This window comes from Pempheris klunzingeri, chromosome 17 (genome assembly GCF_042242105.1).
Source record: "Pempheris klunzingeri isolate RE-2024b chromosome 17, fPemKlu1.hap1, whole genome shotgun sequence".
In the NCBI taxonomy this organism is placed as follows: Eukaryota; Metazoa; Chordata; class Actinopteri; order Acropomatiformes; family Pempheridae; genus Pempheris; species Pempheris klunzingeri.
This window is the reverse complement of record NC_092028.1, coordinates 4557928-4569552: the sequence shown is the minus strand read 5'-3', so window position 1 is coordinate 4569552 and position 11625 is coordinate 4557928. Positions and strand designations below refer to the sequence as shown.

The following is an 11625-nucleotide window of genomic DNA, read 5'->3' as shown; positions in this document are numbered from 1 at the left end:
CTTTACCAGTGCGGTCTTTTATCCACTGGGTGTAGCTATTGTCTCTTATTCATACAAGCTGAACATCTGGTGGTTTCTGACTTCCTGCTCGTGTAGATGCTTCTCAGTGTTATTTAACGGTGTAAATAAGCTAATGGATGAACAGTGTCTGACCTGAATCTTTGTGTTTTTCTGACTTTTCCAGCCCTGAGCACAGGAGGCTATGCTGGACAGGTCCAGGGAGGGTATGGTAAGAGATTTATGGATGGAGCAGCATCAGAGATGATACTGCATGTTTCTCTGGCTGACTATTCAAGCCAACAATGCAAGTCATACAACTTATAGACTAAACTTGAGGAAAAGATAATATGAACCAACAATTGTCCTCTTCCCAGCACGCATAGCTGCAAGCTCTTTAATGGTTTGAGTTTGTTCAAGGCAAAACGAGTTGATTATTCGATAAATAGTAGCAGAGTTTCAATCAAAGAGGAAATGCAGCTATCGTTAAAAACATCTATCTACCACAACCGCCTGAACTTTAACCACAAGAGCTCTGTATGAATACTTTTTTTTTCTCTGATGAACTGAACTGAAGCCCCTCTTGTTCTCCTTCAGGAGCACTCGGTACAGGACTGGAACCAACTGGTGGCAAATATGGTGAGCAATGACATGACATCCCTCTGTCACAGTATTAGTCAGGCTTCTGTCGATGTGACTTTCCATGCATGTGTCAGGCATGAACTAGGCAGCACAGAGCTGGTTTATAGCCTGTGCAGGTGAAAGGGTGAAGCGAGTCAGCATGTATGAGTCAACTTGCCCATCTGATTTCTATCCTGCAGGAGGAGGAGCTGCTCAGGTTCCTTATGGTAATGCTCCAGTGATTCCTACTGGACTGGAGGGTAAGAGCTGCATGTGCTTGCAACTTAATGTACAACCATAGTGGTGTAAGCATGTCGTAAGCATAATAACACACTCAAGATGTCCTGATATGCAAAAATAATGAACTCCCCTTGTGCATTGTTTATATGAGATTTTAACTTAATCCTCATCAGTTTATTGGTGTAGCAGGATCAAGGGCCTCAAATCCATACATTATACAATAATGGAAACAAAATCAACAACCCCAGCCTTAGGGACTCAGTGGTTAAGTGAATAAACTCCATCAACAAAATTAAAAAAAAAGTTAGTTTACCACAACGTCACAGCTACCAGTACAGTTAAAGGTTCTATAGATGAGATTTTGAAGATTAATATAGCAGCAAACAACTACTAACAACTTTTCTATGTAGTGATGTAGTGGAGTGATGGCATACTGCGAAGAGCAGGAAGTCACACTCCCTCTGTGTCCCACCCATCAGCAGCATTAGCAGGATAGCTAGCAAGCAAATATGAGATAGCTCCTTATCAAGCTGAACATGTTACGAATGTTACTATACTCTAAAAATCATTATCTTCAACCAGTAAAATAGTAGCCCAGATGTACATGCTCTTGCTTCTTGCTTGCCTAGTGTACTACCTCATCATTTAGCATTGTAGCTTTATTCTTTTGTTTATCTTCTTTGTCTTGTGTGTTCGTCTTCGGCCTGGTGCTGTAGTGCAACATGTAGTGGCTCTGAATGCTGCATATAGCACCTTTAAATGCTTAACATATCTGTCCCCTCAGGTGATGGTGGCTACCCATATGCTGCTCAGCAGCTCGCCCTTGGTGCTGAAGGCGCCAAAACCGCTAACAAATATGGTGAGAATGAGTAATGGTGTGAGCTGCAAAGTGTGAGAAATGTACGAGATGGAAAAAGTACTGTTAGTCTGTTTCTATGAGGCATTGTTATGTCGGGTGGTTTCTATTTTACCAGCTAAGTCCCACTGAAGTAGGAACCCTCAGTCAAACAGATAATAGTGAAAACGGATAATAATACAAAAACCATAAAAGTAGTTCAGACAACAAACCATCAGAAAAATATTAATTATTAATTATTTAATTATTATTATTAGAGTTATTGATTTCCCATGAACATGAATGCTTTCTTTCCTGTCTCCATGTGGGCATTATGGTAAGGACAGCAGTTCTAATGTAGGTCCTGTGATCTAAGAAATATTGTACACACAGATAAAGCATACTGCAGTGCAGACTCACAGCAGAGTATTACCTGTCTGTTATGACTCATCATTGTTACCATTGTTACACCTATATTTTTATCCCCATCTGCATGTTTTGTGTTGTTTCAGGACCTGGTGCAGGATATGGCGCTCAGCAAACAGGTACATTTTCATGCACTCTCTAACAAAAACAAAACAACTTACATCAACATGAACATTTCAGACAGTGCACAAGGCCTCTGTCTCACACCAGTACATCACAATTGCAACTGCTTGAGTGTGACAGTGATAAGTATTTTTAGTATCAGTATGTCTTGCATAATTGAGATATTAATTTTTAACTACATCCTTTGGCTGCACATATTTCTCCAGTTACTCCAAGTCCAAAAAACACCAAACGATAACATGAATGTATTTTGTGTATTCTACTTTTGTCCTGGTCTGTTTTGACCTGGTCATGTAACTTTTTGGCTTGTGTTTGATAAGGTTACGGTGCACAGCTAGGAGCAACTCAAGATGCCTTGGGTAAGCAAGAAAGCCCCAGACCTCCTCATTTATGATCAACTTCCACTCACTTTGCTGTCTTCTTGCATAATATTACAGTGACAGCACATCGTGTGCTGCAAATTTTGCTGTGCTGCGAAATAGCTTTCATATCAAATTATCGTACAGTTTTGCATGCCTCTAACTATTGCTGTGCTTTTAAACCCTTTTTTTCCTGACTGAAAAAAGTGAGGTCAAGCTATTTTTGCAAAAATTGAACTCTATACTCACAATTTTTCTTCTTACATGCTCTGAACATGTACTTTTACTTTTCTTTCTCACTAAAGTACAACTGCATGCATTATGGATTGTTTTCCACTCAGTGCTATGGAGCCTGCATAGTGAGGTGGCTGAGTCCTCTAATAAAAGTCTAAATCCTTTTTTGCAAGGTTTAACTTAGCTGTCAAACCGCTGCAGTTTCCTTGTGAGCACATTTAAAACATTCAACTAAGTTGATCCTCTCACAGGAGAGCAAGCTGGTAAATATGGAGGAGGGAATGGTGCTCTTGGAAATGGATACAAAGGTGAGAATGAAAAACCTCTAACCCTATAACACCAAGTGTATCATATTTGATTCATGACTTTGACATGTATCAGTGTGATATTTTTTTGTATTTTATCTGTGTTTAAGATAAACAAACTGTGAGCAATAAATGGCACAAAAATGCAGGATGTAGCAAAAATTATACAAATTAAAACGTATTACTTTTTTTTCTTTCGTAATTTGTCAGAAGGTTCAATAAACACTCCAGTTTCAAAAATCGTCATGGTTTTCATGGTTCAGGCATTAAAGGGTTAAAGAAAGGCAGGTCGAATATAGATTGCAATGATCTGTTATAACCACTGCACACATTCATTGTGGTGTTGTGTTTGTCATCAATCTGTCAAATGTATCAATGTTTCCTGATTCATTGTCTTTGTGTTCTTCCTCCCTGCCCTTTGTCTCTGTCTTTAACCAGGCTAATCCAAATGACCTGGACCTCTCCCAGTGGATAATTTTCACCATGTGTTCAGTGTGATGTGTTTCATTCCATTTTGTCCTGTTGTGTTGTCTGTTTTGTCTTTTGTTCTTTTTTTCTTAACACTTTGTGTTTCTCTCTAAGTGGACATTTGTTATCCATGTCTGTTTGTTGGTCCAAAACCTGCTGTGCCCCACCAGTCTTATTCTGTCAACACTGACAAAAATTGGTGGTGATTGATGAACATAAATAGATGTTAAGTGCAAGAAAATGTTCTATGTTTTAAAATAAATACCAAAATGAGGATTTTACTGTTTAAATCCAATAAATTATATATCAAATGATGAATAGAAGCTTCAGAGTGAAAACATTTGACATAATGTCTCGCTGCACACATTGTTCTCTTTAATAACGTCAGCAAAGCCTCATCCGCACACAGGAAGTTTTACCACTTCCTCTCCTATGTAGGGCAACACTACCAAAGACAAACACTCAAATGAAAACTAAAAGTTATAAGATGAAACATTAAATACTACGAACAGTTCAGATGTTGCTCTTTCATTCATGATCAACAAATGTGCCTTGAATAATAATGTAATTAAATAGAACACACTACTAGATAAATGCTTGTATAGATGCTAAAATGTTACAAAGTGGTTGCATAATTTGGAAAGATTTGGAAAGCATTTTGAATCTGCAATTAAAGTATATAAAAATAAGTAGAAATAAGTTTATAGGTAGTAAAATCTGCATTGAATCCAACATGTTTTTAGATGATCTAATGCATATGCTTGCTGTCCTATGAAAGTCAGCAGACAAACCAATGTATACAATATAATGGACACTACACATGGATACAGAATTTAAAGACAACATACACTGTAAACATTTTAGCAATTCATTTCAGTCATCTGAATCTTTTGCTCATGTTGATTTCTGACAGCCTACATTATCAATAGTCTTCTATCAATTACAGTTCATGCAGTGTACAGAAACTAAACTGTGCAACTGCAAATTAAAGACTTCTGTGTAAATTAAACTGAAACAAAAATTGAATACACCAAAGTTCTGGGACATTTTCCATAACTGAGTTGCAGCTTCTTTGACAACAATCTTAGTAGAGATTTGATTAGGGGTTTTGTTTATAGAACTTCTTTGGCACACTTAATTTAAAAAGTAATGTTGGAATGTAAGCCTCAGCAAAGCCAAACAAGGATTATATCAATCAATCTTTATTTATATAGCGAGCAGGTCTAGACCAAACTCTTTAATTAGAGAGAGACCCAACGATTCAGGAATTCAAAATTAAGGATTCAAGAAACCCCACATGAGCAAGCATCAGATATTATATTGAGCAACAGTGGCAAGGAAAAACTCCCCTTTAACAGGAAGAAACCTCGAACAGACCCAGGCTCAATGTGGGCAGCTATATCACATCAGACTTTTGACTCTCAGCAGTAAGGCTCTGGTTTCTCTGTGAGCTTGTTTCATCGACAAACACACCCATCTGTAACAGGATGGCCTTTGGAACAGGGTGGGCATGACGGGACACATACAGCCTCTTCAGACTTTGATTCATCGGCGAAGGTCTATAGTCCATGCATGAATCTCCACTCAGACTGGGAGCACATTTCACCTCCCATTTATAGAAGAGCTGTCCATGCTGCAAAATACAGAGATCTTCCCCAACTCCAGCAGAGAGAACTTGCTCACATTGTCCCAACAGGTCGTCGTCCCAGTTGTTGTCCTGATCCCACACTTCAAATCTCACTTTATTACCCGCTGATAAAACTTGGGTGCCTAGATCAACGATCATGGCCCAGTGTGGGTTGTTGTTGTTGTAAATAACAGGAGAACGCTGGAGCAACTGTTTATTGAAAAACACCTTCACATAGCCATCTGTAGCTGTGGTCTGGTCTCCCCAAAGGCCAGAAGCACGCTGTACAGTTATGATGACCCGCGCTGAACCCTTTTGGGTCGGGCAGCAGTCTTGGTTTACAGCGGGCTCATTGTGGCATTGGCAGACGCAGGAATCCCTCGAGTCACTCTTGATGCCCGCCTGACAGCGTCCACTGCAGTTCTTCCACAGGGCTTTCTCCAGGATGTAATGGCTAATGGCTGAGCGCAGGTTCTTCCGGGCAGGGCTGTTGGTAGGCAGCAACTCATGAAGTGCGTCCAGGGAATATGAGACTACGTCTGGATGCTGTGGTAGTGTGTTTAGCCATTCCTTATAGGCAGATGGATTTTTGTCAGCAGAGAAGAGAAGGTCTGGTTCTGTCGTATAGCCTCCCTTTATGTCTGTGAACCTGAAGAGGAGAGAGTTGTGCAATAAACTGAATCAATTTGTATTTGAAATTGAAAATAGTCATTTGAGTGAATTCAGTCGCTGTAATCAAAGTGTGAAAATGAATAGAAGATGTGACAAAATCTATGAGGAAATGCTCTATACCTGTCATTGAAGAGGCTAGAGAAGGACATTTTACTTTCCATCTTGTCAATGTCCTTCTTGCAGTGTTTCGTTTGAGTTTTTATTTCAGCTTTGATGCTTGCGGACGCCTCAGTTTCCAGACACATCTGTACCTCATCCACACTGAGGCCCTGCAGGCTGGCCTGGCACTGCCTGATGCTTGTCACAGATTGAATACTTCCTCCCAACTTCACCTAGAATGAAATACATTTTAGCACATATCACATAAGCAAATAGTTACTTTCTATGATTACGCCACTGCGTTTTTTGTTTTAGTAATTTTAGTTTACCTTGGTGATGTAATGGGTGCCAAAGATGTCAATTAGTTTGTAAAATCGTTGCTTATATGCAGGGCTGTAGGTTTTGGGGAGCTGTTTCACTGCTTTTTGAAATTCTCTGTGCAACTTGGGAGAGCTGGACACTCGGTAGCTGTTTCCAATGAGCCACCAGACAAGAAAGAAGAACAGATAACAGTGAATTGGTGAACAAGAGTATAACAGTATTCCCTTTATTTTCAGAGTTCAGGTAGAGTGTGGAGAAAAGTTTCATCCCAGTGCTCATCTTCTCACCTGTAGTACTCGCAGGATATGCTGTGTCTTGCGAAGCTGAACTTGTCATTCTTAGTTTTTTCCATGGAGTAATCAGCCAGTTTAGAATGGGTTCCAGCTAGCATTAATGCGGCACCTTTATCTCCTAAATTAACATCTAGATTGGCCTGCCAGTTGTTCTCCACAGAAAAGGAGCTGGAGCTGACTAGAGACTCACTGGATCGGTGGACATTACTGGTCACTTTCATGCTGCAGGACTGCTTTGGCCTCCAGTCAACCACCGACAAAGGGAGTTTTTGGTGTTTGTTTTCCATATAGGGGTTGCTACACAGGGTACATGTCTTGTCCTTGCGTTTCCACTGACCCATGTTGAGCACAAAGGCCCCCTTACGTTCCATGTTGGTGATGTCGAAGCCTTCCCCAGCCAAATTGGTACCTGGAGCAAATTCTGCATCTAGGCACTGTCTGGGTGTCCCCTCTCTGCATGACTGATGTGTACAGTGAGGGAGGGACAGCATGAAGCTGGCATAGACGCAAATATTCCACAGAAACATGTTGCTGGGCAGTTGGGTTATGAATGCAAACTGATGGCTTATCCTGAAAAAGAAATATTTCATTTGAACAAACATGAGCATACAGTGCCATTCATTGCACATTAAGAGCACTTGGTCAGTGGACATAAATCAAAAAATGAACACTTAACTAGTCTAATGTTATGTCACATCCTCTTTTAATCATGCAGAGATAGGCCTCTTTATAGCTTATCTCCTTTGTAGACCACAACAACATTTTTGACAAATTCCCGTTGACCATTTGCCCTCCTAACGTGAAGAAACAACTTTGTAAAATGACGTTATTTCAAATGTGTTAGACTCCTTTGCTGCTATTAATAAAGCATGTCATTATGTTATCTTGGACTGTCTCAGTCATGTTGTTCATATTCAGGACAAGACTTTTGAGCCTTATCTGCACAATAGATCAGTTCCAGTTATGAGTGATCTTTCTTTCTCTTGTGGTGTACCTCAAGGCCCAATTTCAGGACCTATTTATTTTGCTTTTACTTGGGTCTCCTTTTAGAAAACATAACATTGCACATTTTTTGCAAATGTTTTATGAGGTAGGAAATACACTCAACATGTTTGTTAAACCTCATTGACAGTCACAATGCTTTTTGGTGAGAAGCATAGCGTATTTGTTTACAAGAAATCTTCAAGAGTCTTCTTAATTACCACAAGAATGTCAAGCACCAGGTGGCCAAACACCTTTACATGGCTACATGAGAGTGAAACAAACCCCCTCATTTTTCAGTCCCAGTTTCCATCAAGGGTCTGTGATCAAATTTCCCCTCAACAATCACAGGTATGGGTGTAAATCTGACAATCTCTTATAATTATTTGTGTTTTCCGCATTATTTCAATTGCAAAAATAAAACCTTGTCTGTCTTGTAGGGATTAGGAGACTCTTATACATGTTTTTATCTCCTCATATTTTAACTGCTGTGACATTTTTTCTTTGAGTCAGAGCATTTGAGTTACGACTAGTATCACAACCACATCATTGCTTTGGTCAACATTTGCTGTTATTAAATTTGCTCCATAAATAAATGGGCTTGTGTTACAGTATAAAAGCTCAGTGGATGTTTGATACTACCTCACCTACAAATGTGACAGAACTAAAATATACTATCAAATTACTAATACATCAATAAACAATTTATACTGGATGCACATTGAATTAACACAATATTAAATAATATGCAGAGGGTCTGTATATTCAAACAAAGTGAAAGAATTTTTCAATATGAGCATATCAGCGTAGACTCACCTTTGTCTTGCCTGTTCTCGCTGCATTTGTGAAACTCACTATGAGCATGAATATCAGTGCTTTGTGTTTAAAAGTCAAATAAGCAGGACAGGAGGTGGTGTGAGGGTGAGGTAACAGTGGTCTTTGAGAGAGCAGGGGAGTAAAAAAAAACAGCGGTTTGACAGTTCATCAATGTTGAGCAGATCCAGCACTGAGGAGGAGGAGCTGGTCTATAGGCAAACTCAAACAGATAGTGACAACATGAAGGTTAGGCTGGCTTTCCAGTCAATAACGAACCAGAGACCACAAACCTATCATTTCTCTGAAGTGGTGGTGGGCTGTGGCCATACTTGGTGAGAAGAGGAGACTGTCACACTCAAATGATTGATTCTGAAGCTTAAGACAAAGACAAACTAACTTAATAGCTGTATATGTAAAGCTGGGATAAACTTTTTGTGAGACAAGTGATTGAATTGCGTTGTTTCAGCAGCAAACACTGTACAGCAAAGAAAATTATCTGGCTGTTGTAGCATATAAAAGAGTAATTTATTTGAGAATACTAAATGATAAATCCTAGATGGAGAAATTAACATATTTGAAATTAAAGGAGAAACAAGCATTCAAATGACAGATAACAATAAAACAATCTCTTGAAAACTGGGTAATACATAGGGTAATACACTAGAAATGTATTTATATAAATGCTAAGGAGATATAGAAAAAGTGCAAGCAGGGGAGATACTAACTCACAATAAAACATTTAGAATATGACGGCATTACATGTGTAATGGGCTCTGCATGTGAACATCTAAACATAAACCTTTATTGTTCTATTCTTCACTTCTCTCTTAAGAAATGGCGTCAAACATCATGTCAAAAGTTCATCACCACCAAACACACTCACGTTTCATCAACCGAAGGAACTTTTAGATGATTTATTATATATACTTTACTGTCCTATTAAAGACCAGGATGTGCCTACAGTATAATGAGCACTGTAATGCCTTTGCATAGATTAACCTCATTAATACAATAAAGAAATGGTTTTAATAACCTGAATATAATAATCAGTAAAGATAAGCATGGATCTTATATCACATCAGACTTTTGACTCTCAGCAGTAAGGCTCTGGTTTCTCTGTGAGCTTGTTTCATCCACAAACACACCCATTTCTAACAGGATCGCCTTTGGAACGGGGTGGGCATGACGGGACACATACAGCCTCTTCAGACTTTGATTCATTGGCGAAGGTTTATAATCCATGCATGAATCTCCACTCAGACTCGGAGCACATTTCACCTCCCATTTGTAGAACAGCCGGCCATGATTTAGATTACAGAGATCCTCTTTGACTCCAGCAGAGAGAACTTGCTCACATTGTCCCAACAGGTCGTCGTCCCAGTTGTTGTCCTGATCCCACACTTCAAATCTCACTTTATTACCCGCTGATAAAACTTGGGTGCCTAGGTCAACGATCATGGCCCAGTGTGGGTTGTTGTTGTTGTAAATAACAGGAGAACGCTGGAGCATCTGTTTATTGAAAAACACCTTCACATAGCCATCTGTAGCTGTGGTATGGTCTCCCCAAAGGCCAGAAGCACGCTGTACAGTTATGATGACCCGCGCTGAACCCTTTTGGGTCGGGCAGCAGTCTTGGTTTACAGCGGGCTCATTGTGGCATTGGCAGACGCAGGAATCCCTCGAGTCACTCTTGATGCCCGCCTGACAGCGTCCACTGCAGTTCTTCCACAGGGCTTTCTCCAGGATGTAATGGCTAATGGCTGAGCGCAGGTTCTTCCGGGCAGGGCTGTTGGTAGGCAGCAACTCATGAAGTGCGTCCAGGGAATATGAGACTACGTCTGGATGCTGTGGTAGTGTGTTTAGCCATTCCTTATAGGCAGATGGATTTTTGTCAGCAGAGAAGAGAAGGTCTGGTTCTGTCGTATAGCCTCCCTTTATGTCTGTGAACCTGAAGAGGAGAGAGTTGTGCAATAAACTGAATCAATTTGTATTTGAAATTGAAAATAGTCATTTATGAGTGAATGAATGTAATCAAAGTGTGAAAATGAATAGAAGATGTGACAAAATCTATGAGGAAATGCTCTATACCTGTCATTGAAGAGGCTAGAGAAGGACATTTTACTTTCCATCTTGTCAATGTCCTTCTTGCAGTGTTTCGTTTGAGTTTTTATTTCAACTTTGATGCTTGCGGACGCCTCAGTTTCCAGACACATCTGTACCTCATCCACACTGAGGCCCTGCAGGCTGGCCTGGCACTGCCTGATGCTTGTCACAGATTGAATACTTCCTCCCAACTTCACCTAGAATGAAATACATTTTAGCACATATCACATAAGCAAATAGTTACTTTCTATGATTACGCCACTGTGTTTTTTGCTTTAGTAATTTTAGTTTACCTTGGTGATGTAATGGGTGCCAAAGATGTCAATTAGTTTGTAAAATCGTTGCTTATATGCAGGGCTGTAGGTTTTGGGGAGCTGTTTCACTGCTGTTTGAAATTCTCTGTTCAACTTGGGAGAGCTGGACACTCGGTAGCTGTTTCCAATGAGCCACCAGACAAGAAAGAAGAACAGATAACAGTGAATTGGTGAACAAGAGTATAACAGTATTCCCTTTATTTTCAGAGTTCAGGTAGAGTGTGGAGAAAAGTTTCATCCCAGTGCTCATCTTCTCACCTGTAGTACTCGCAGGATATGCTGTGTCTTGCGAAGCTGAACTTGTCATTCTTAGTTTTTTCCATGGAGTAATCAGCCAGTTTAGAATGGGTTCCAGCTAGCATTAATGCGGCACCTTTATTTCCTAAATTAAAATCTAGATTGGTCTTCCAGTTGTTCTCCACAGAAAAGGAGCTGGAGCTGACTAGAGACTCACTGGATCGGTGGACATTACTGGTCACTTTCATGCTGCAGGACTGCTTTGGCCTCCAGTCAACCACCGACAAAGGGAGTTTTTGGTGTTTGTTTTCCATATAGGGGTTGCTACACAGGGTACATGTCTTGTCCTTGCGTTTCCACTGACCCATGTTGAGCACAAAGGCCCCCTTACGTTCCATGTTGGTGATGTCGAAGCCTTCCCCAGCCAAATTGGTACCTGGAGCAAATTCTGCATCTAGGCACTGTCTGGGTGTCCCCTCTCTGCATGACTGATGTGTACAGTGAGGGAGGGACAGCATGAAGCTGGCATAGACGCAAATATTCCACAGAAACAT

At 40.2% G+C, this 11625-nt stretch overlaps 2 protein-coding genes and 1 long non-coding RNA gene across 3 annotated transcripts; 1 reads left to right on the top strand and 2 right to left on the bottom strand.

Annotated features, from left to right (window-relative positions):
- The first annotated feature begins 128 nt into the window (after positions 1-128).
- Positions 129-3839, top strand: LOC139217292 (uncharacterized). Its single transcript, XR_011585600.1, has 8 exons — positions 129-229; positions 595-636; positions 819-878; positions 1643-1717; positions 2206-2238; positions 2563-2601; positions 3087-3143; positions 3579-3839. It is a non-coding gene; the product is annotated as an uncharacterized lncRNA (long non-coding RNA).
- Positions 3840-4876: 1037 nt separating this feature from the next.
- Positions 4877-8501, bottom strand: LOC139216694 (perforin-1-like). Its single transcript, XM_070847902.1, has 5 exons — positions 8418-8501; positions 6615-7190; positions 6336-6474; positions 6028-6239; positions 4877-5884 (listed from the first exon to the last, which is right to left on the bottom strand). The coding sequence occupies exons 1-5, from the start codon at positions 8441-8443 to the stop codon at positions 5005-5007; spliced, it is 1833 nt and encodes a 610-aa protein (XP_070704003.1). The 5' UTR covers positions 8444-8501; the 3' UTR covers positions 4877-5004.
- A 670-nt stretch (positions 8502-9171) lies between these two features.
- LOC139216797 (perforin-1-like) lies at positions 9172-11625 on the bottom strand. Its single transcript, XM_070848029.1, has 4 exons — positions 11093-11625; positions 10814-10952; positions 10506-10717; positions 9172-10365 (listed from the first exon to the last, which is right to left on the bottom strand). Exons 1-4 carry the CDS (start codon positions 11623-11625, stop codon positions 9486-9488), a joined length of 1764 nt encoding a protein of 587 aa, XP_070704130.1. The 3' UTR covers positions 9172-9485.

Coding starts and splice junctions, on each gene's coding strand:
- LOC139216694 (XM_070847902.1), bottom strand. CDS start 8,443: ATGCAGCGAGAACAGGCAAGACAAAG. Junction 7,191..8,417: donor CGAGAACAGGCAAGACAAAG/GTGAGTCTACGC, acceptor TTTCTTTTTCAG/GATAAGCCATCAGTTTGCAT. Junction 6,240..6,335: donor GCACCCATTACATCACCAAG/GTAAACTAAAAT, acceptor ATTTCATTCTAG/GTGAAGTTGGGAGGAAGTAT.
- LOC139216797 (XM_070848029.1), bottom strand. CDS start 11,625: ATGTTTCTGTGGAATATTTGCGTCTATGCCAGCTTCATGCTGTCCCTC. Junction 10,953..11,092: donor ATATCCTGCGAGTACTACAG/GTGAGAAGATGA, acceptor CATTGGAAACAG/CTACCGAGTGTCCAGCTCTC. Junction 10,718..10,813: donor GCACCCATTACATCACCAAG/GTAAACTAAAAT, acceptor ATTTCATTCTAG/GTGAAGTTGGGAGGAAGTAT.